At 43.4% G+C, this 19,454-nt stretch overlaps 1 protein-coding gene across 1 annotated transcript in view; it reads left to right on the top strand.

Moving 5' to 3' along the window:
- Nucleotides 1-19,454, top strand: part of PACC1 (proton activated chloride channel 1) — a 39,709-nt gene that overhangs the window by 9,097 nt on the left and 11,158 nt on the right. Inside the window, exons 3-4 of the mRNA XM_029231042.1 lie at nt 17,190-17,399; nt 18,820-18,971. Of these exons, the coding sequence (XP_029086875.1) occupies nt 17,190-17,399; nt 18,820-18,971 (362 nt within the window). The remainder of the gene's footprint in view (nt 1-17,189; nt 17,400-18,819; nt 18,972-19,454) is intronic.

Below are 19,454 nucleotides of genomic sequence, written 5' to 3'. Positions count from 1 at the left end.
TGGGCTTCCCTGGTGGCGCAGTGGTTGAGAGTCCGCCTGCCGATGGCAGGGGACACGCGTTCGTGCCCCGGTCCGGGAAGATCCCACATGCCGTGGAGCGGCCCGGCCCGTGAGCCATGGCCGCTGAGCCTGCGCATCCGGAGCCTGTGCTCCGCAACGGGAGAGGCCACAACAGTGAGAGGCCCGCGTACTGCAAAAAAAAAAAAAAAAAAAAGGAAAACTTTTGTGCATCAAAGGCTACTATCAAGAAAGTGAAAAGATAGCCCGCAGGATGGGAGAAATTTTCAAATCATATATCTGATAAGGGACTTGTATTTAGAATATATAAAGAACTCTTACGCTCAATAATAAAAAGACAGCCCAATTAAAAAATGGGCAAAGAATCTGAGTAATGTTTCTTCAAAGAAGATATCCAAATGACTGATAAACACATGAAGAGATGCTCAACATCATTAGTCATCAGGGAAAGGCAAATCTAAACCACAGTGAGATACCACTTCATACCTACAAGGATGGCTACAATCAATAAGATGACGATTAACAAGTTTTGGTGAGGATATAGAGAAATTAGAACCCCCATACGTTGAAAGAAGTCAGACACAAAAGGTCACATATTATATGATTCCATTTATGTGACTTGCCTAGAAAAGGTAAATCCATAGAAAGAGAAAGTATTGGGTTGGCCAGAAAATGCCTTCGGTTTTTAAGTAAAAATAAAAGACACGTTTTTCATTTTCACCAAGAACTTTATTGAACAAGGTATTCACCCTTTAGTTCCACTACCTTCTGCCATTTTTCAGGCAACTTCATAATTCCATCTTCCCAAAACTTTTTATCTTTTTGAGCAAGGAACTGTTCTAGGTGCCTTTTACAGTCTTCCAGGGAATTGAAAATTTTTCCATTAAGAGAATTTTGTAAAGACCGAAATAAATGGAAATTCGAAGATGCAATGTCTGGTGAATATGGCACATGAATCAGAACTTCCCAGCCAAACTGTAACAATTTTTCCTTGGTGTCAAAGAAGCATGCCATCTTGCGTTATCCTGTTGGAAGATTATGTGTTTTCTGTTGACTAATTCCAGATGCTTTTCCACGAGTTCTGCTTTCAGTTGGTCTAATTGGAAGCAGTAGTTTTTGGAATTAATCGTTTCGTTTTCTAGAAGAAGCTCATAGTAGAGGACTCCCTACCAATCACACTGTATACACAACATCACCTTATTTGGATGAAGACCGGCCTTTGGTATGGCTGGTGGTGGTTCATTTCGCTTGCCCCATGATCTCTTCCATTCCACATTATTGTACAGTATCCACTTTTCATCGCCTGTCACAGTTTGTTTTAAAAACGGAACATTTGGGACTTCCCTCATGGTCCAGTGGCAAAGAATCCGCCTTACAATGCAGGGGACGCAGGTTCGATCCCTGGTCAGGGAACTAAGATCCCACATGCTGTGGGGCAACTACACCCGTGTGCCACAACTACTGAGCTGGTGTGCCTCAACTAGAGCCTGCGTGCTGCAAACTACAGAGCCCGTGCGCTCTGAAACCCATGCGCCACAACTACAGAGGCCTCGCGCCCTGGAGCTTATACGCCACAACTAGAGAAGAGAAAACTCGCACGCCACAACTAGAGAGAAGCCCGTGCACTGCAACGAAGAGCCCGCATGCCGTAACTAAGACCTGATGCAGCCAAAAATAAATAAATAAATAAGTAATCTTAAAAAAAAAAAAGCGGAACATTTTCATTACGTTAAAGAATCGCGTGTGGAAATATGGTCAAGAAGGTTTTTTTGGCTCAACTTACGTGGAACCTAAACATCAAAGTGATTAACATAACGAAGCTGGTGCAAATGATTTTCAACGCTTGATTTGGATATTTTGAGTATGTCAGCAGCTATCTTCAGTGTGGTATAACGTTGATTGTTCTCAATTAATGTCTCAATTTGATTGCTATCAACTTCAACTGGTCTACCCAACCATGGAGCATCCTCCAGCAAGAAATCTCCAACACAAAACTTTGCAAACCACTTTTGACATGTTCAATCAGTCACAGCACCTTCTCCATACACTGCACCAATCTTTTTTTGCATTTCGGTTGTGTTTTTACCTTTCTTGAAATAATAAAGCATAATATGCTGAAAACGTTGCTCTTTTTCTTCCATCTTCAATATTAAAATGACTACACAGAAATTCACAAATTTTGATAAGTCTTTTTTTAAATGCACGCTGATATGACAGCTCTCACAAACAATCTAACAATTGTTTTGAACAAAGTTAAGGACAACTAAGTGCTACCAGAGCCATCTTATGGAAAAAACTGAATGAAACTTTTGGCCGACCCAATAGATTATTGGTTACCAGGGACCAGGAGGAAGGTGGAGTGACTGCTAATGGGTGTGGAGTTTCTTTTTGGGTAATGACAACGTTCTGTAATTAGATAGTGGTTATGGTTATACACCTTGTGAATATTTTAAAAACTACAAAATATATTCACTTTAAAAAGGTAAATTTTATGGTAGGTAAATTATATCTCACAGAAAAACCAAAACAAAATTAGAACAACAAACCCACCACATCACTAAAAAGAAAAAAAAAGAAGTCATTTCTTCTTCACAATCTGAATGCATCTTAGCCCAGTGCTCTCTGCAAGGTAGAGTTTTGCAGGGTTGCGGTAGTCAGCCAGTTTCCTTTCCTGTAAGTAAAGGTCCCACAATGTTTTACATATCCTCTTAATGGCCTGATTTACATTCTGGGGCAAGTTTGGGTTTTTGAAGCAATTCTGTCATGGGTTTTACAAAACTCATAAATTACCTTTCCCAAGAAAATCTTGTGCATTATTTTTCTCTTCTACTGTGACTTTGCATATATATATAAAGGATGTATACTTTTAAAATACGTTTATCCTGCTTGCCACAAAAGAAGCCAGAGTTTGGTTTTTCTGACTGCAGAGTGTGTGGGACATTTTCTCAAATATCCAGCACCTGTCTAAAAGAATGGTAAAATGAAACGGTGTCTACTTTTAGAATTGGAGTGTCACGTATAGCACGTGTGGATGATAAACAATTCTACAGTGTTTTATTTACGTTACATGCCAATTTGTGGATCAGTGAAGGGCCTGTGGAGAGGCTAAACCTGGCTTCTGTGAATGAAACAGAAGAGACTCTGGGCCCGTGTTCCCACGAGAGTAATTTGTCCAGGTACCCCTGCCAAACAAATGCAGCTGGTGCAGTTGTCATGTGACTTTTCTGTTAAATTAGTTTTTTGCCTTAAAGTTTTTGCCTTTTTGCCTAAATTAGTTTGTTTTTTGAAGTTTCGAGAATAAGTAGGGAGAAAGTCATCTCTTTCCCTAACCAAGGGCACCATGAAGGCAGAACATTTCAAATCATGTTCTGGCTGTGATAGAGGAGACACCTGCCCACAGATGCCTGTCATTGTTCATCTTCATCATGTTGTACAGCCTAGACGTAATATGCAGTTTACCTTAAAAATGTTCTGCTTGTTTTGAAGTTATGTTTTTTCAATCAGATCTTCTTTTATCGTCATTAGTAACTGAATCTTAAGGACTGATGTTTACTGTCGTGTAGCGGAAGAGCATGCGCTAGGAGTCAGGACTCTAGGACCCTCATTCTGTGCCAGGTGTTGACTGTGGGACCAGGATCACTGCACAAGGAATGGGGTTGGACCAGATAGCCTTTCAGGTCCCTACCAACTCTTAAAAATTCTATTCAGACGTTACACACCAATTCAGTCCTTCACTTTTATCTTGTGATCTTTTCAAGCCCCCTTAGAATGTAGCAACCTGAAACCTGTTGCCACTGCAGTTATGAGCAGCTCATGACAGTGAATATGCTTTTACCTGCCATGTTTTTTTTTTAACATCTTTATTGGGGTATAATTGCTTTACAATGGTGTGTTAGTTTCTGCTTTATAACAAAGTGAATCAGTTATACATATGTTCCCATATCTCTTCCCTCTTGCGTCTCCCTCCCTCCCACCCTCCCTATCGCACCCCTCCAGGCGGCCACAAAGCACCGAGCTGATATCCCTGTGCTATGTGGCTGCTTCCCACTAGCTATCTACCTTACGTTTGGTAGTGTATATATGTCCATGCATCTCTCTCGCTTTGTCACAGCTCACCCTTCCCCCTCCCCATATCCTCAAGTCCGTTCTCCAGTAGGTCTGTGTCTTTATTCCTGTCTTACTCCTAGGTTCTTCATGACATTTTTTTTTCTTAAATTCCATATATATATGTTAGCATACGGTATTTGTCTTTCTCTTTCTGACTTACTTCACTCTGTATGACAGATTCTAGGTCTATCCACCTCATTACAAATAGCTCAATTTCGTTTCTTTTTATGGCTGAGTAATATTCCATTGTATATATGTGCCACATCTTCTTTATCCATTCATCTGATGATGGGCTCTTAGGTTGTTTCCATCTCCGGGCTATTGTAAATAGAGCTGCAATGAACATTTTGGTACATGACTCTTTTTGAATTATGGTTTTCCCAGGGTATATGCCCAGTAGTGGGATTGCTGGGTCATATGGTAGTTCTATTTGTAGTTTTTTAAGGAACCTCCATACTGTTCTCCATAGCGGCTGAACCAATTCACATTCCCACCAGCAGTGCAAGAGTGTTCCCTTTTCTCCACACCCTCTCCAGCATTTATTGTTTCTAGATTTTTTGATGATGGCCATTCTGACTGGTGCGAGATGATATCTCATTGTAGTTTTGATTTGCATTTCCCTAATGATTAATGATGTTGAGCATTCTTTCATGTGTTTGTTGGCAGTCTGTCTATCTTCTTTGGAGAAATGTCTGTTTAGGTCTTCTGCCCATTTTTGGATTGGGTTGTTTGTTTTTTTGTTATTGAGCTGCATGAGCTGCTTGTAAATTTTGGAAATTAATCCTTTGTCAGTTGCTTCATTTGCAAATATTTTCTCCCATTCTGAGGGTTGTCTTTTGGTGTTGTTTATGGTTTCCTTTGCTGTGCAAAAGCTTTGAAGTTTCATGAGGTCCCATTTGTTTATTTTTGTTTTTATTTCCATTACTCTAGGAGGTGGGTCAGAAAGGATCTTGCTGTGATTTATGTCATAGAGTGTTCTGCCTATGTTTTCCTCTAAGAGTTTGATAGTTTCTGGCCTTACATTTAGGTCTTTAATCCATTTTGAGCTTATTTTTGTGTATGGTGTTAGGGAGTGATCTAATTTCATACTTTTACATGTACCTTTCCAGTTTTCCCAGCACCACTCATTGAAGAGGCTGTCCTTTCTCCACTGTACATTCCTGCTTCCTTTATCAAAGATAAGGTGACCATATGTGCGTGGGTTTATCTCTGGGCTTTCTATCCTGTTCCTTTCATCTATCTTTCTGTTTTTGTGCCAGTACCATACCGTCTTGATTACTGTAGCCTTGTAGTATAGTCTGAAGTCAGGGAGCCTGATTCCTCCAGCTCCGTTTTTCGTTCTCAAGATTGCTTTGGCTATTCGGGGTCTTTTGTGTTTCCATACAAATTGTGAAATTTTTTGTTCTCATTCTGTGAAAAATGCCAGTGATAGTTTGATAGGGATTGCATTGAATCTGTAGATTGCTTTGGGTAGTAGAGACATTTTCACAATGTTGATTCTTCCAATCCAAGAACATGGTATATCTCTCCATCTATTTGTATCATCTTTAATTTCTTTCATCAGTGTCTTATAATTTTCTGCATACAGGTCTTTCGTCTCCTTAGGTAGGTTTATTCCTAGATATTTTATTCTTTTTGTTGCAATGGTAAATGGGAGTGTTTTCTTGATTTCACTTTCAGATTTTTCATCATTAGTGTATAGGAATGCAAGAGATTTCTGTGCATTAATTTTGTATCCTGCAACTTTACCAAATTCATTGATTAGCTCTAGTAGTTTTCTGGTAGCATCTTTAGGATTCTCTATGTATAGTATCATGTCATCTGCAAACAGTGACACCTTTACTTCTTCTTTTCCGATTTGGATTCCTTTTATTTCCTTTTCTTCTCTGATTGCTGTGGCTAAAACTTCCAAAACTCTGTTGTATAAGAGTGGTGAGAGTGGGCAACCTTGTCTTGTTCCTGATCTTAGTGGAAATGCTTTCGGTTTTTACCATTGAGGATGATGTTGGCTGTGGGTTTGTCATATATGGCCTTTATTATGTTGAGGAAAGTTCCCTCTATGCCTACTTTCTGCAGGGTTTTTATCATAAATGGGTGTTGAATTTTGTCGAAAGCTTTCTCTGCATCTATTGAGATGATCATATGGTTTTTCTCCTTCAATTTGTTAATATGGTTTATCACATTGATAGATTTGCATATATTGAAGAATCCTTGCATTCCTGGAATAAACCCCACTTGATCATGGTGTATGATCCTTTTAATGTGCTGTTGGATTCTGTTTGCTAGTACTTTGTTGAGGATTTTTGCATCTATGTTCATCAGTGACATTGGCCTGTAGTTTTCTTTCTTTTTGACATCCTTGTCTCATTTTGGTATAAAGGTGATGGTGGCCTCGTAGAATGAATTTGGGAGTGTTCCTCCCTCTGCTATATTTTGGAAGAGTTTGAGAAGGATAGGTGTTAGCTCTTCTCTAAATATTTGATAGAATTCGCCTGTGAAGCCATCTGGTCCCGGGCTTTTGTTTGTTGGAAGATTTGGTTTTTTTTTCTTTCTTTTTTTTTTTTTTTAACGTCTTTATTGGGGTATTTGCCTGTGAAGCCATCTGGTCCTGGGCCTTTGTTTGTTGGAAGATTTTTAGTCACAGTTTCAATTTCAGTGCTTGTGATTGGTCTGTTCAGATTTTCTATTTCTTCCTGATTCAGTGTTGGCAGGTTGTGCATTTCTAAGAATTTGTCCATTTTTTCCATGTTGTCCATTTTATTGGCATAGAGTTTCTTGTAGTAATCTCTCATGATCTTTTGTATTTCTGCAGTGTCAGTTGTTACTTCTCCTTTTTCATTTCTAATTCTGTTGATTTGAGTCTTCTCCCTTTTTTTCTTGATGAGTCTGGCTAATGGTTTATCTATTTTGTTTATCTTCTCAAAGAACCAGCTTTTAGTTTTATTGATCTTTGCTATTGTTTCCTTCATTTCTTTTTCATTTATTTCTGATCTGATTTTTATGATTTCTTTCCTTTTGCTAACTTTGGGGTTTTTTTGTTCTTCTTTCTCTAATTGCTTTAGGTGCAAGGTTAGGTTGTTTATTTGAGGTGTTTCCTGTTTCTTAAGGTGGGCTTGTATTGCCATAAACTTCCCTCTTAGAACTGCTTTTGCTGCATCCCATAGGTTTTGGGTTGTTGTGTCTCCATTGTCATTTGTTTCTAGGTATTTTTTTTATTTCCTCTTTGATTTCTTCAGTGATCACTTCGTTATTAAGTAGTGTATTGTTTAGCCTCCGTGTTTTTGTATTTTTTACAGATCTTTTCCTGTAATTGATATCTAGTCTTATGGCGTTGTGGTCGGAAAAGATACTTGATACAATTTCAATTTTCTTAAATTTGCCAAGGCTTGATTTTTGACCCAGGGTATGATCTATCCTGGAGAATGTTCCATGAGCACTTGAGAAAAATGTGTATTCTGTTGTTTTTGGATGGAGTGTCCTATAAATATCAATTAAGTCCATCTTGCTTAATGTATCACTTAAAGCTTGTGTTTCCTTATTTATTTTCATTTTGGATGATCTGTCCATTGGTGAAAGTGGGGTGTTAAAGTCCCCTACTGTGAATGTGTTACTGTCGATTTCCCCTTTTATGGCTGTTAGTATTTGCCTTACGTATTGAGGTGCTCCTATGTTGGGTGCATAAATGTTTACAATTGTTATATCTTCTTCTTGGATCGATCCCTTGATCATTATGTAGTGTCCTTCTTTGTCTCTTGTAATAGTCTTTATTTTAAAGTCTATTTTGTCTGATTTGAGAATTGCTACTCCAGCTTTCTTTTGGTTTCCATTTACATGGAATATCTTTTTCCATCCCCTTACTTTCAGTCTGTATGTGTCTCTAGGTCTGAAGTGGGTCTCTTGTAGACAGCATATATATGGGTCTTGTTTTTGTATCCATTCAACCAATCTGTGTCTTTTGGTGGGAGCATTTAGTCCATTTAACATTTGAGGTAATTATCGATATGTATGTTCCTTTTCCTATTTTCTTAATTGTTTTGGGTTTGTTATTGTAGGTCTTTTCCTTCTCTTGTGTTTCTTGCCTAGAGAAGTTCCTTTAGCAGTTGTTGTAAAGCTGGTTTTGTGGTGCTGAACTCTCAGCTTTTGCTTGTCTGTAAAGGTTTTAATTTCTCCATCAAATCTGAATGAGATCCTTGCTGGGTAGAGTAATCTTGGTTGCAGGTTTTTCTCCTTCATCACTTTCAGTATGTCCTGCCACTCCCTTCTGGCTTGCAGAGTTTCTGCTGAGAGATCAGCTGTTAACCTTATGGGGATTCCCTTGTGTGTTATTTGTTGTTTTTCCCTTGCTGCTTTTAATATGCTTTCTTTGTATTTAATATTTGACAGTTTGAGTAATATGTGTCTTGGCGTATTTCTCCTTGGATTTATCCTGTATGGGACTCTCTGTGCTTCCTGGACTTGATTAACTATTTCCTTTCCCATATTAGGGAAGTTTTCAACTATAATCTCTTCAAATATATTATCAGTCCCTTTCTTTTTCTCTTCTGCTTCTGGAACCCCTATAATTCGAATGTTGGTGTGTTTAATGTTGTCCCAGAGGTCTCTGAGACTGTCCTCAGTTCTTTTCATTCTTTTTTCTTTATTCTGCTCTGCAGTAGTAATTTCCACTATTTTATCTTCCAGGTCACTTATCCGTTCTTCTGCCTCAGTTATTCTGCTATTGATCCCATCTAGAGTATTTTTCATTTCATTTATTGTGTTGTTCATCACTGTTTGTTTCATCTTTAGTTCTTCTAGATCCTTGTTAAATGTTTCTTGCATTTTGTCTATTCTATTTCCAAGATTTTGGATCATCTTTACTATCATTATTCTGAATTCTTTTTCAGGTAGACTGCCTGTTTCCTCTTCATTTGTTAGGTCTGGTGGGTTTTTATCTTGCTCCTTCATCTGCTGTGTGTTTTTCTGTCTTCTCATCTTGCTTATCTTACTGTGTTTGGGGTCTCCTTTTTGCAGGCTGCACGTTCGTAGTTCCCGTTGTTTTTGATGTCTGTCCCCAGTGGGTGAGGTTGTTTCAGTGGGTTGTGTAGGCTTCCTGGTGGAGGGGACTGTTGTCTGTGTTCTGGTGGATGAGGCTGGATCTTGTCTTTCTCATGGGCAGGTCCACGTCTGGTGGTGTGTTTTGGGGTGTCTGTGGCCTTATTATGATTTTAGGCAGCCTCTCTGCTAATGGGTGGGGTTGTGTTCCTGTTTTGCTAGTTGTTTGGCATAGGGTGTCCAGCACTGTAGCTTGCTGGTTGTTGAGTGAAGCTGGGTGCTGGTGTTGAGATGGAGATCTCTGGGAGATTTTCGCCTTTTGATATTATGTGGAGCTGGGAGGTCTCTTGTCCTGAAGTTGGCTCTTCCACCTCAGAGGCACAGCACTGACTCCTGGCTGCAGCACCAAGAGCCTTTCATCCACACGGCTCAGAATAAAAGGGAGAAAAAGTAGAGAGAAAGAATTAGTAGAAGTAGGAAGAAAGAAAGAAAGAAAGAAAGATGGGAAGGAAGAAAGGAAGGAAGAAGGAAAGAAGGAAAGAAAGAAAGGAGGGAGGGAGGGAGGGTGGGAGGAAGGAATGAAGGAAGGAAGGAGGGAAGGAAGGAAAAAAGAAAGAAAGAAAGAAGATAAAGTAAAATAAAATAAAGTTATTAAATTAAAAAATAATTATTAAAAAAACCCAGACGGATAGAACCTTAGGACAAATGGTGGAAGCAAAGCTATACAGACAAAATCTCACACAGAAGCATACACATACACACTCACATAAAGAGGAAGAGGGGAAAAAATCATAAATCTTGCTCTCAAAGTTCACCTCCTCAATTTGGGATGATTGGTTGTCTATTCAGGTATTCCACAGATGAAGGTACATCAGGTTGATTGTGGAGCTTTAATCCGCTGCTTCTGAGGCTGCTGGGAGAGATTTCCCTTTCTCTTCTTTGTTCTCACAGCCCCCAGGGGCTCAGCTTTGGATTTGGCCCCGCCTCTGCGTGTAGGTCGCTGGAGGGCGTCTGTTTTTTGCTCAGACAGGACGGGGTTAAAGGAGCCGCTGTTTCGGGGGCTCTGGCTCACTCAGGCCGGGGTAGGGAGGGGCGCGGGTTGCGGGGCGAGCCTGCGGCAGCGGAGGCCGGCATGACGTTGCACCAGCCTGAGGGCCGCCGTGCATTCGCCTGGGGAAGTTGTCCCTGGATCCCGGGACCCTGGCAGTGGCGGGCTGCACAGGCTCCCCAGAAGAGGGGTGTGGATGGTGACCTGTGCTCACACACAGGCTTCTTGGTGGCGGCAACAGGAGCCTTAGCGTCTCCCGCCCGTCTCTGGGGTCCGCGCTTTTAGCCGCGGCTCGCGCCCGTCTCTGGCGTTCCTTCAAGCAGCACTCTTAATCCCCTCTCCTCGCACACCAGGAAACAAAGAGGGAAGAAAAAGTCTCTTGCGTCTTCGGCAGCTCTAGACCTTTTCCCGGACTCCCTCCCGGCTAGCCGTGCCGCACTAACCCCCTGCAGGTTGTGTTCACGCAGCCAACCCCAGTCCTCTCCTTGCGCTCCGACGACCAAAGCCCGAGCCTCAGCTCCCAGCCCCGCCCGCCGCGGCGGGTGAGCAGACAAGCCTCTCGTGCTGGTGAGTGCCGGTCGGCACCGATCCTCTGTGCGGGAATCTCTCTGCTTTGCCCTCCGCACCCCTGTTGCTGTGCTCTCCTCCGCGGTTCCGAAGTGTCCCCCGTCTGCCACCCGCAGTCTCCGCCCGCGAAGGGGCTTCCTAGTGTGTGGAAAGCCTTCCGCCTCCACAGCTCCCTCCCACTGGTGCACGTCCCGTCCCTATTCTTTTGTCTCTGTTTTTTCTTTTTTTCTTTTGCCCTACCCAGGTATGTGGGGAGTTTCTTGCCTTTTGGGAGGTCTGAGGTCTTCTGCCAGCATTCAGTAGGTGTTGTATAGGAGTTGTTCCACATGTAGATGTATTTCTGGTGTATCTGTGGGGAGGAAGGTGATCTCCGTGTCTTACTCTTCCGCCATCTTCACAACACCCCACCTGCCATGTTTTGAAGTGAACCTGTGTTCTCACATGGACCATGGGGGCTGGGAGTGCCTTCCAAGCAAAACAGCTATGGGTAGGTCCCTGTGCACAAACCACCGTACTTTGGGTCCTGTGGCCCTGCAGCCAAGCTACATGTGACTGATCAGGAATCAGCACCAGAGCTAAGGGAAGCCATCTACAGGCTGGGTGTGGAGAAGGGCAGTGTCTTGTGATGTGCCTAATGGGGTACCCTATACAGGATACTCTCCAGGAGGGGGTCTGCATGCAAAACTCAGAGAGAGGGACTTCAAGAGTAAAGTGGAGCAGGGTCATGAGAGGAACACAGCGGGAAGGCAGGTGGCAGAGCTGTGAGGGTGCAGAAATTGACACAGTCCCACTAGGGACCTACTAAACAATAAGCAGCCAAAGTAGAATCAGAGACAAAGGAAGCTGAGAAAGTAAATTGCTTTAATTCCTTTTGGAGAACTAGAGCTGCTTTGTACCTTGGCTTCACTCTCAGCTACCCAAGGGATTTCCTTGGGGCTTCCTGGTTCCTCTTAGAGTAAACAGCCGTCGTCAGCAGTAACCTGTTCTTCACAGCCTGAAGGAACCACACAGACACTTCTGGGAATTGCCATTCCTGTAAAGTAAGAATTTTCTAAACTATTTTACCAGAAATAATAAGGCACACCAGTTGGTTTTTTTAGATTGGATAATTACTTTTATGTGCCTGAAATACACTAGTATTCTCTGACCAATTCAGGGTAGCTAGTAAGCATTGTAAGACTTAGTTCATCTGTTATTTGGGTTATTCATTCATTTAACAGACATGGAAACATTACATGACTACTATATGAAAGACACTGTAATCTGCCCCACCTCCATTTTATCTTCAGCATATATTTTTTCTAGTTAATTATTATGAGATTGTCATTCCATGCTCTTCATCTTTGTTATCTTCATCATTGAGGGCTTCATTTTTTGAGGGGTAGTGGGTACGTTCTGGGTCTCCAATAACAGTAATTCATTGAGCAGGCACTCTATAGTGCATTTTACAACAATCTCTCATTTGAAATGATTATTTCCTTTTCACATGAAGGAAGTTAGCCTTAGGAGCATTAAGTAACTGTCCTGGGTCACAGAGTAGTTATATTTAGTAGCAGAGCTGGGGCTGGAGACCAAGCTCTTACTCTACCACTGGCCTAGATATCTGGTCTTTCAGTTCACAAAGCAAATGAATAATGAACACCAAATTATTTCTTCCTCAAAATCCTCCTGGTGCTTTAGGGACAGGGCTAATGCAACCTCCTCCACAAAGCCTTTGCTGATCTCTGCCCTTAGCCCTGCACTCCCCATTCAGCCCTCCAAGAAAAGGAAATCTCACATTTTACATCTTCACATCCTTCTGAATCCTGTAGCACTTGTAGCACAAACCATCAATCCTTCTCTCTTGGTATCTCCCTGAAGCACCTAGTACAAAGTGTTGCATGTAGAGTTGATGCTTGATGTATGTTTGTAGAAGTAAAGAATGAATGATTTCCTTCTCTCTGTCAACCTAGGACATTTAAAAGTTCTGTGCTTGGGCTTCCCTGGTGGCACAGTGATTGGGAGTCTGCCTGCCGATACAGGGGATGCGGGTTCGTGCCCCAGTCCGGGAGGATCCCATGTGCCGCGGAGCGGCTGGGCCCGTGAGCCGTGGCCACTGGGCCTGCGTGTCCGGAGCCTGTGCTCCGCAGCGGGAGAGGCCACGGCAATGGGAGGCCCGCGTACTGCAAAAAAAGAAAAAAAAGAAAAAAGTTCTGTGCTCCTCTTGCTTTTGTGCTTTTAAATAAAAGAAAATGAAATAATTATGAGCAAATACTCTTCTGTCTTTGTATTTAGAGTCCATCTCTTATAGACATCATTTGGTTGGATCTAGTTTTTAATCCAGGCTGACAGTCTCTGCCTTTTAATTGGAGTGTTTAGTCCATTTACATTTACAGTAATTATTGATATGGTTGCATTTGGTTCTACCATTTTGCTGTTTTCTATTTGTCTTATATGTTGTTTCTCTGTTCCTTCTTTCCCAAAAGTTAGAAAACCTTACAGTATTGTCGTATAATTTTTGCTTTAGATAGCCTAAAATTTTAAAAATATGTAAATAGCTTTTTATATTTACCTACCTATTTAACATTTCCAGGGATCTTTATTCCTTCCTATACATCTGAGTGTTACCATCTAGTGTCATTTCAGAATTTTCTTTAGCATGCATTGTAGTGCAAGTCTATTGGTGATGAATTCTCTCAGCTTTTGTGTTTGAAAATAGCCTTATCCCCTTCATTTTTGAAGGTTAGTTTTGCTGGAATTTTAAAATTCTCAGTTGACAGAATTTTTTTCTTTCAGTACTTTAAAGATGTTCCGTTGTCTTTTGACCTTCATTACTTATGATCAAAAGTTAACCTATCATTAGATATAATTTCCTGTATGTAATATGCCTTTTTTTTTCCTGGCTGCTTTCAAGATTTTTCTCTTACCTTTGCATTGGCTGTTTGACTATGATTTATGTAGGATTGGTTTTCTTATTTATCCTGCTTGGCATGTATTGAGCTTCTTGGATCTATAAATTGATGTTTTTTCTCCAGTTTTGGGAAGTTTGGGCCATTAGTTTTTCAAATATTTTTTGTCATCCATTTTCTCCCTTCAGTTACATGTTGTTAGACTGCTAGATATTGTCCCACAGCTGTCTAGGCTCTGTTAGTCTTTTTCTTCAATCTTTTTTTTTTTTTCTTTTTTAGGTTGGATAATTTCTGTTCATTTAACTTCAACTACACTGGCTTTTTTTTCTTGTCAACTTTTGCTGTTAAAGACTATGCTGTGAGTTTTTCATTTTATTTATTTTTCTTTTCAGCTCTAGAATTCCCATTGGTTCTTTTCTACAGTTTCAGATTCTCTATTTCCCCTCTGTTCATTCCTTATCCTTACGTTTTCTTTTAAATCCTTGATGTGCTGTAAAATTCCTGTCTGCTAATCGCAACATTTGGGGTCATCTTGGCATTGGTTTCTATATACTGCTTTTTTCCTTGAGTATGGGTCACATTTTCTTGTTTCTGTGCATGTCTGGTGATTTTTTAATTGAACACTAGATGCTATTAATGACACGCTATAGAGGTTCTGGATTCTCTTATGATCCTCTGAAGAAGTTTTGTCTTAGCAGGTAATTAAAATGACAAGACTCAAGTTCTAATCTATGTTCCTTGCATTAGCAGCAGCTGAAATCTCCACTCAGATGTTTTGGTTTCCACTTGCTGCTTTTTTGCTGGCCCTCCTGGTGTCTCCAGTCAAGAAGTTGAGCATATTTCATTTGCAGATTTGGGAGTTGACTACCCTGTGTGGCTCCCTCCCTTTCAGGTTTCCCCCTAACTTTCTCTGACTGCTCTGCCATCCTTGAACTCTGTCCACTGTCACCCCCTCATGTGACTTTTTCTCTGTGTATGCATCATTGGTGTCTCTCCCTCTTCTTCTTTTTTTTTGGGGGGGGTGGAATATAGTTAATTTACAATGTTGTGTTAGTTTCGAGTGTACAGCAGAGTGATTCAGTTTTATATATATATGTTTTTTTATTTACTCTTTTTCAGATTCTTTTCCATTATTACAAAATATTGAGTATAGTTCCCTGTGCTACACAGTAGGTCCTTGTTGTTTACCTATTTTATATATAGTAGTGTGTATATGTTAATCCCAAACTTCTAGTTTATCTCACCCCACACCCCCTCCAGTATCCCCTTTGGTAACCTAAGTTTGTTTTATGTGTCTGTGGCTCTATTTCTGTTTTGCAAATAAGTTCATTTGTATCTTTTTTTTAGATTCCACATATAAGTGATATCCCATGATATTTGTCTTTCTCTGATTTACTTCACTTAATATGATAATCTCTAGATTCATTCATGTTACTGCAGATGGCATTATTTCTTCTTTATGGCTGAGTAGTATTCCATTGTGTGTGTGTGTGTGTGTGTGTGTGTATATATATATATATATACACACCACATCTTCTTTATCCATTCATCTGTTGATTGGAGACTTAGGTTGCTTCCATGTCTTGGCTATTGTAAATAGTGCCGCTTTGAACATTGGGATGCATATATCTTTTCGAATTAGAGTTTTCTCCAGATATATGCCCAGGAGTGGAATTGCAGGATGATATAGTAATTCTAATTTTAGTTCTTTAAGGAACCTCCATACCGTTCTCCATAGTGGCTGTACCTATTTACCTTGCTACCAATAGTGTAGGAGGGATCCCTTTTCTCTACACCCTCTCCAGCATTTATTATTTGTAGACTTTTTAATGATGGCCATTCTGACTGGTGTGAAGTGGTAACCTCACTGGAGTTTTGATTTGCATTTCCCTAATAATTAGCGATATTGAGCATCTTTTCATGTGCCTTTTGGCCATCTGTATGTCTTCTTTGGAGAAATGTCTCTTTAGGTCTTCTGCCCAGTTTTTATTGGGTTGTTTTTTGGATATTAAGCTGTATGGGCTGTTTGTATATTTTGGAAATTAATCCCTTGTCAGTCACATAGTTTGCAAATATTTTCTCCCAGACCATAGGTTGTCTTTTCATTTTGTTTATAGTTTCCTTTGTTGTGCAAAAGCTTTTCAGTTTAATTGGGTCCCATTTTTTTTTTTTAATTTCCATTACTCTAGGAGATGGATCAGAAAATATTGCTGTAATTTATGTCCAGGAGTGTTCTGCCTATGTTTTCCTCTAGGAGTTTTATAGTATCCAGTCTTACATTTGCGTCTTTAATCCATTTTGAGTTTATTTTTGTGTATGGTGTTAGAGAATGTTCTAATTTCATTCTTTTACATGTAGCTGTCCAGTTTTCACAGCACAACTTATTGAAGAGACTGTCTTTTCTCCATTGTGTATTCTTACCACCTTCGTCACAGATTAGGTGACCATGAGTGTGTGGGTTTATTTCTTGGCTTTCTATCCTGTTCCATTGATCTGTATTTCTGTTTTTGTGCCCCCCCCCCACCATACTGTTTTGATGACTTTAGCTTTGTAGTATAGTCTGAAGTCAGGGAGCATGATTCCTCCAGCTCCATTCTTCTTTCTCAAGATTGTTGTGGCTTTCAGGGTGTTTCGTGTTTCTGCACAAATTAAAAAATTTTTTGTTCTAGTTCTGTGAAAAATGCCATTGGGCTCTCCCTCTTCTTATAAGGATACTAGTCCTATTGGATTAGGGCCCATCCTTATGACCTTGTTTAACCCAATTATCTCCTTAACTGCCCTGTCTCCAAATATTGTCACATTGGGGGTTAGGGCTTCAACACAGGACTTTTGGGGAGGAGCTGGCATTGGGACACGTTCAGTCATTTACCATCTAATTGCAGAATGCCTGCTTTATTCCAGGTACAGCGTGAAGGGCTAGGGGTTCAGTATGGACAAGACTGGCCCTGTCTCTGCCCTCGTGGAGCTCACAGCCTAGGGGGATAAAAAGACATGTAGACAGTAACATTGCAGAGTGATGACAGTGGACATAGGGTGCCCTGGGAGCACTGAGGAAGGGGTGCCCAAATCAAGTTATGGGGTCAGGGAAGGCTTCCTTGAGGAAATGCGTTTCTAAACTGAACCCTGAAGGATGAGTTAGGAGTCAGCAGTAGCAGTGCCTCAGGCCAGGCTTGGGGTGTGAGGGGCTCCAGGGCTTAGGAGGGCACACTGGGAACAGTTGTTTAGTATAGCTGGTCCTGGGGGAGTGGAGTGGTCAGGGGATGGGGCCAGAGAGGTAGGCTGGGGCCGGCTCCCTTGCTGGGTTGTAACTGTCTGTCCCTCTAGAGGGGCGCCTCCTTCAGCTCAGGGTCCCCCTCCTGGCAGAGCAGGTGTGTGGTGAATGTCTATAGGGGCCACGTGTTGTGATTCAGATGTGAGGGCTGAGGTGGGGAGGTTGAATGTGTGGGCGACCTCACCTCCTTGGTAAAGCAGGTCGTGGGCCTGGAGGTTGCCCACCTCCTCTGGCTCACGTGTGTGTCATTGTCCTTCAGCCCTGGACAGCGAGTCCGCCTGCAGCAGCATCCGCTTTAGCAAGGCCTGCCTGAAGAACGTCTTCTCCGTGCTGCTCATCTTCATCTACCTGCTGCTCATGGCCGTGGCCGTCTTCCTGGTCTACCAGACCATCACGGACTTTCGTGAGAAACTCAAGCACCCTGTCATGTCGGTGTCTTACAAGGAGGTGGATCGCTACGACGCCCCAGGTAGAGCCTGAGCCAGGCAGACATCAGGCCCAGGTCTGGGGCATCGACTTGCAAATACTCCCTGAGCTGCCATTGCACTCCTGGCGTCTTGCTGGGCACCTCGGGCAGGGCAGAGGAGTCCGAGCACAGTCTAGGTGTGGGTTATGCACCCCAAGAGCTGCTGTTGGTACCCAGCAGAGTGTCACGTGCAAAGGAGGGAGGTGGACCGAGCCTGGAGTGGTCGCTGCAGGACTGGGGTGGGCAAGGAATGCTTATGCTCAGTGGCAGGATATGAGCTGGGCTTTGGTAAATGGAAGAGAGTTTCTCTGGGAGGGGGGTCTACAGGAGCGAAGGTGAGTGTAGGGAGGCAGAGGGCTTCTCTGGAGAGGATGAGTCTAGCCTGGCTGGAGCCAGAGGCCAGTGATGCGGAGAAGTGGGAGTTACAGGTGGCAGGGAGGCGAGGCCATCCAGAGGTGGGCGGGGCCCTGCGTGGAGAGGGGCTCCCGGGCCACATCATCCGTGCCTCTCCGGTCCCTGCGAGGGGCTGTCTCTGCCGTAGAGCGGGCTGTCTGCTCCGGGGCGGTGGGGCTGGCACTGGGCTCTGGCAGAGTGGAGTGGACCGGGAGGTGTGAGCTCTGTGAGCTCAGGCTCTGCCCACAGGATGCCCCCGAGTGACCCTCGGATGGCCTGTTCACAGGGCAGAGCCGGAGTCTCAGGTCCCCTCTGCCTGGGGCTTCTTGACAGGTGTGCTGGTCCCAGTGCGCTTGCCTGTCTTTGCCTGTTTCGTGATTGTTCCCCTTCTCTGTCTGCTTTTGTCTCTTTATCTGTGGGTTTTACTCTCTCTGTCTGGTCTCTTGGTCTGACTCTGCCTGTGTCTGGGGCCACGTGCTGCTCTCACTGTTTCTACTGTTGAGGTTAGAACAGCTGCTGTCCTTAGAGCTTTGAACGAGGTGACTTGGCTGCGGGAGGGGGAGGGATTTGGGGCCGCGACTTGCACACTTGGAGCTCCCCGTCTGGGCAGGAGATGCGAGACGGAATGAGACCTGGGGAGTCCCACAGCTGAGGGCTGCCCAGTGAGTCTGCAGGTGGGCGGCGGTGCGGGGGGCCTGGCAGTGCCTGGCTTGGTCTCTTAGGCCTCCTTGGAGGGTGTGGAGCAGGGTTCTGAAGCGGGGCGGGTTTTGGTGCAGGCACTGGGGAGGCTGCATCCCCGGCCGGGAGGGGCTTACCGAGGGGGCAGTTGTCTCCTCCATTAGAGCAGGGCTTTCTGAGGGCAGGGTGTGTAGCTCCCCATCCTCTGTGACACTTTTCTTCTCCCTCGTCTGCAGTCACCCAGGGAGTCCTGAACTTAGGTGGTTGGCGGGTGTGAAAAAATATATGTGACATGATTTTAGGGGTGTGGTGAGGGACTGTGACCGTTCACTTTTCCCTGCTTGTCCCCCAGGCATTGCCCTGTACCCCGGTCAGGCCCAGCTGCTCAGCTGTAAGCACCATTACGAGGTCATTCCACCTCTGAAGAGCCCCGGCCAGCCAGGAGACATGAACTGCACCACCCAGACGATCAACTACACGGACCCCTTCTCCAATCAGACCCTGGTAACTCTCGTCTCCCCGAGCTGGGTCTGGGCAGCATGCTCCGTTGGCCTTGCACCCTGAGGACCCCAGTCTTCTTTCTGCCAGGTGGCCTCCCCCCTCCCCACATGTGTGCGGGCCCTCAGCCCCTGGCAAACACTCGTAAGTGGAGTCTGGCCGCGGCTGGCTCACCTGCTTTCAGGGAGGGCAGTGGGGCCTTCGGCCTCCTCTGAGTGACCCTCCGGGATTCCCGACAAAGTGATAAGATCCTGTCCTTGATGGAAGGGTGGCGGGCTGCAGAGTGGGGCCAGTGTGACACAGCCAAGTGGGTCCCATAGCTAACTGCCCAACAGAATTGCCAGGATCCCTTCCGAAAGCAAAGATTCTGGGTTCCACGTGGGACCACCTGAATCACTGTTCCTGGGGGCGGGACCTAGGCATCCATATTTTGGAATAACTATGCCGGTGTAAGAAGGAGCACTGGTCTGGGAACAAGGACCCCCGCCC

This window comes from Monodon monoceros, unplaced genomic scaffold (assembly GCF_005190385.1).
Source record: "Monodon monoceros isolate NGI ecotype Baffin Bay Population unplaced genomic scaffold, NGI_Narwhal_1 Super_Scaffold_18, whole genome shotgun sequence".
Lineage (NCBI taxonomy): Eukaryota > Metazoa > Chordata > Mammalia > Artiodactyla > Monodontidae > Monodon > Monodon monoceros.
Note: the sequence above shows the minus strand (reverse complement) of the source record. Positions and strands in the feature narration are given on the sequence as shown.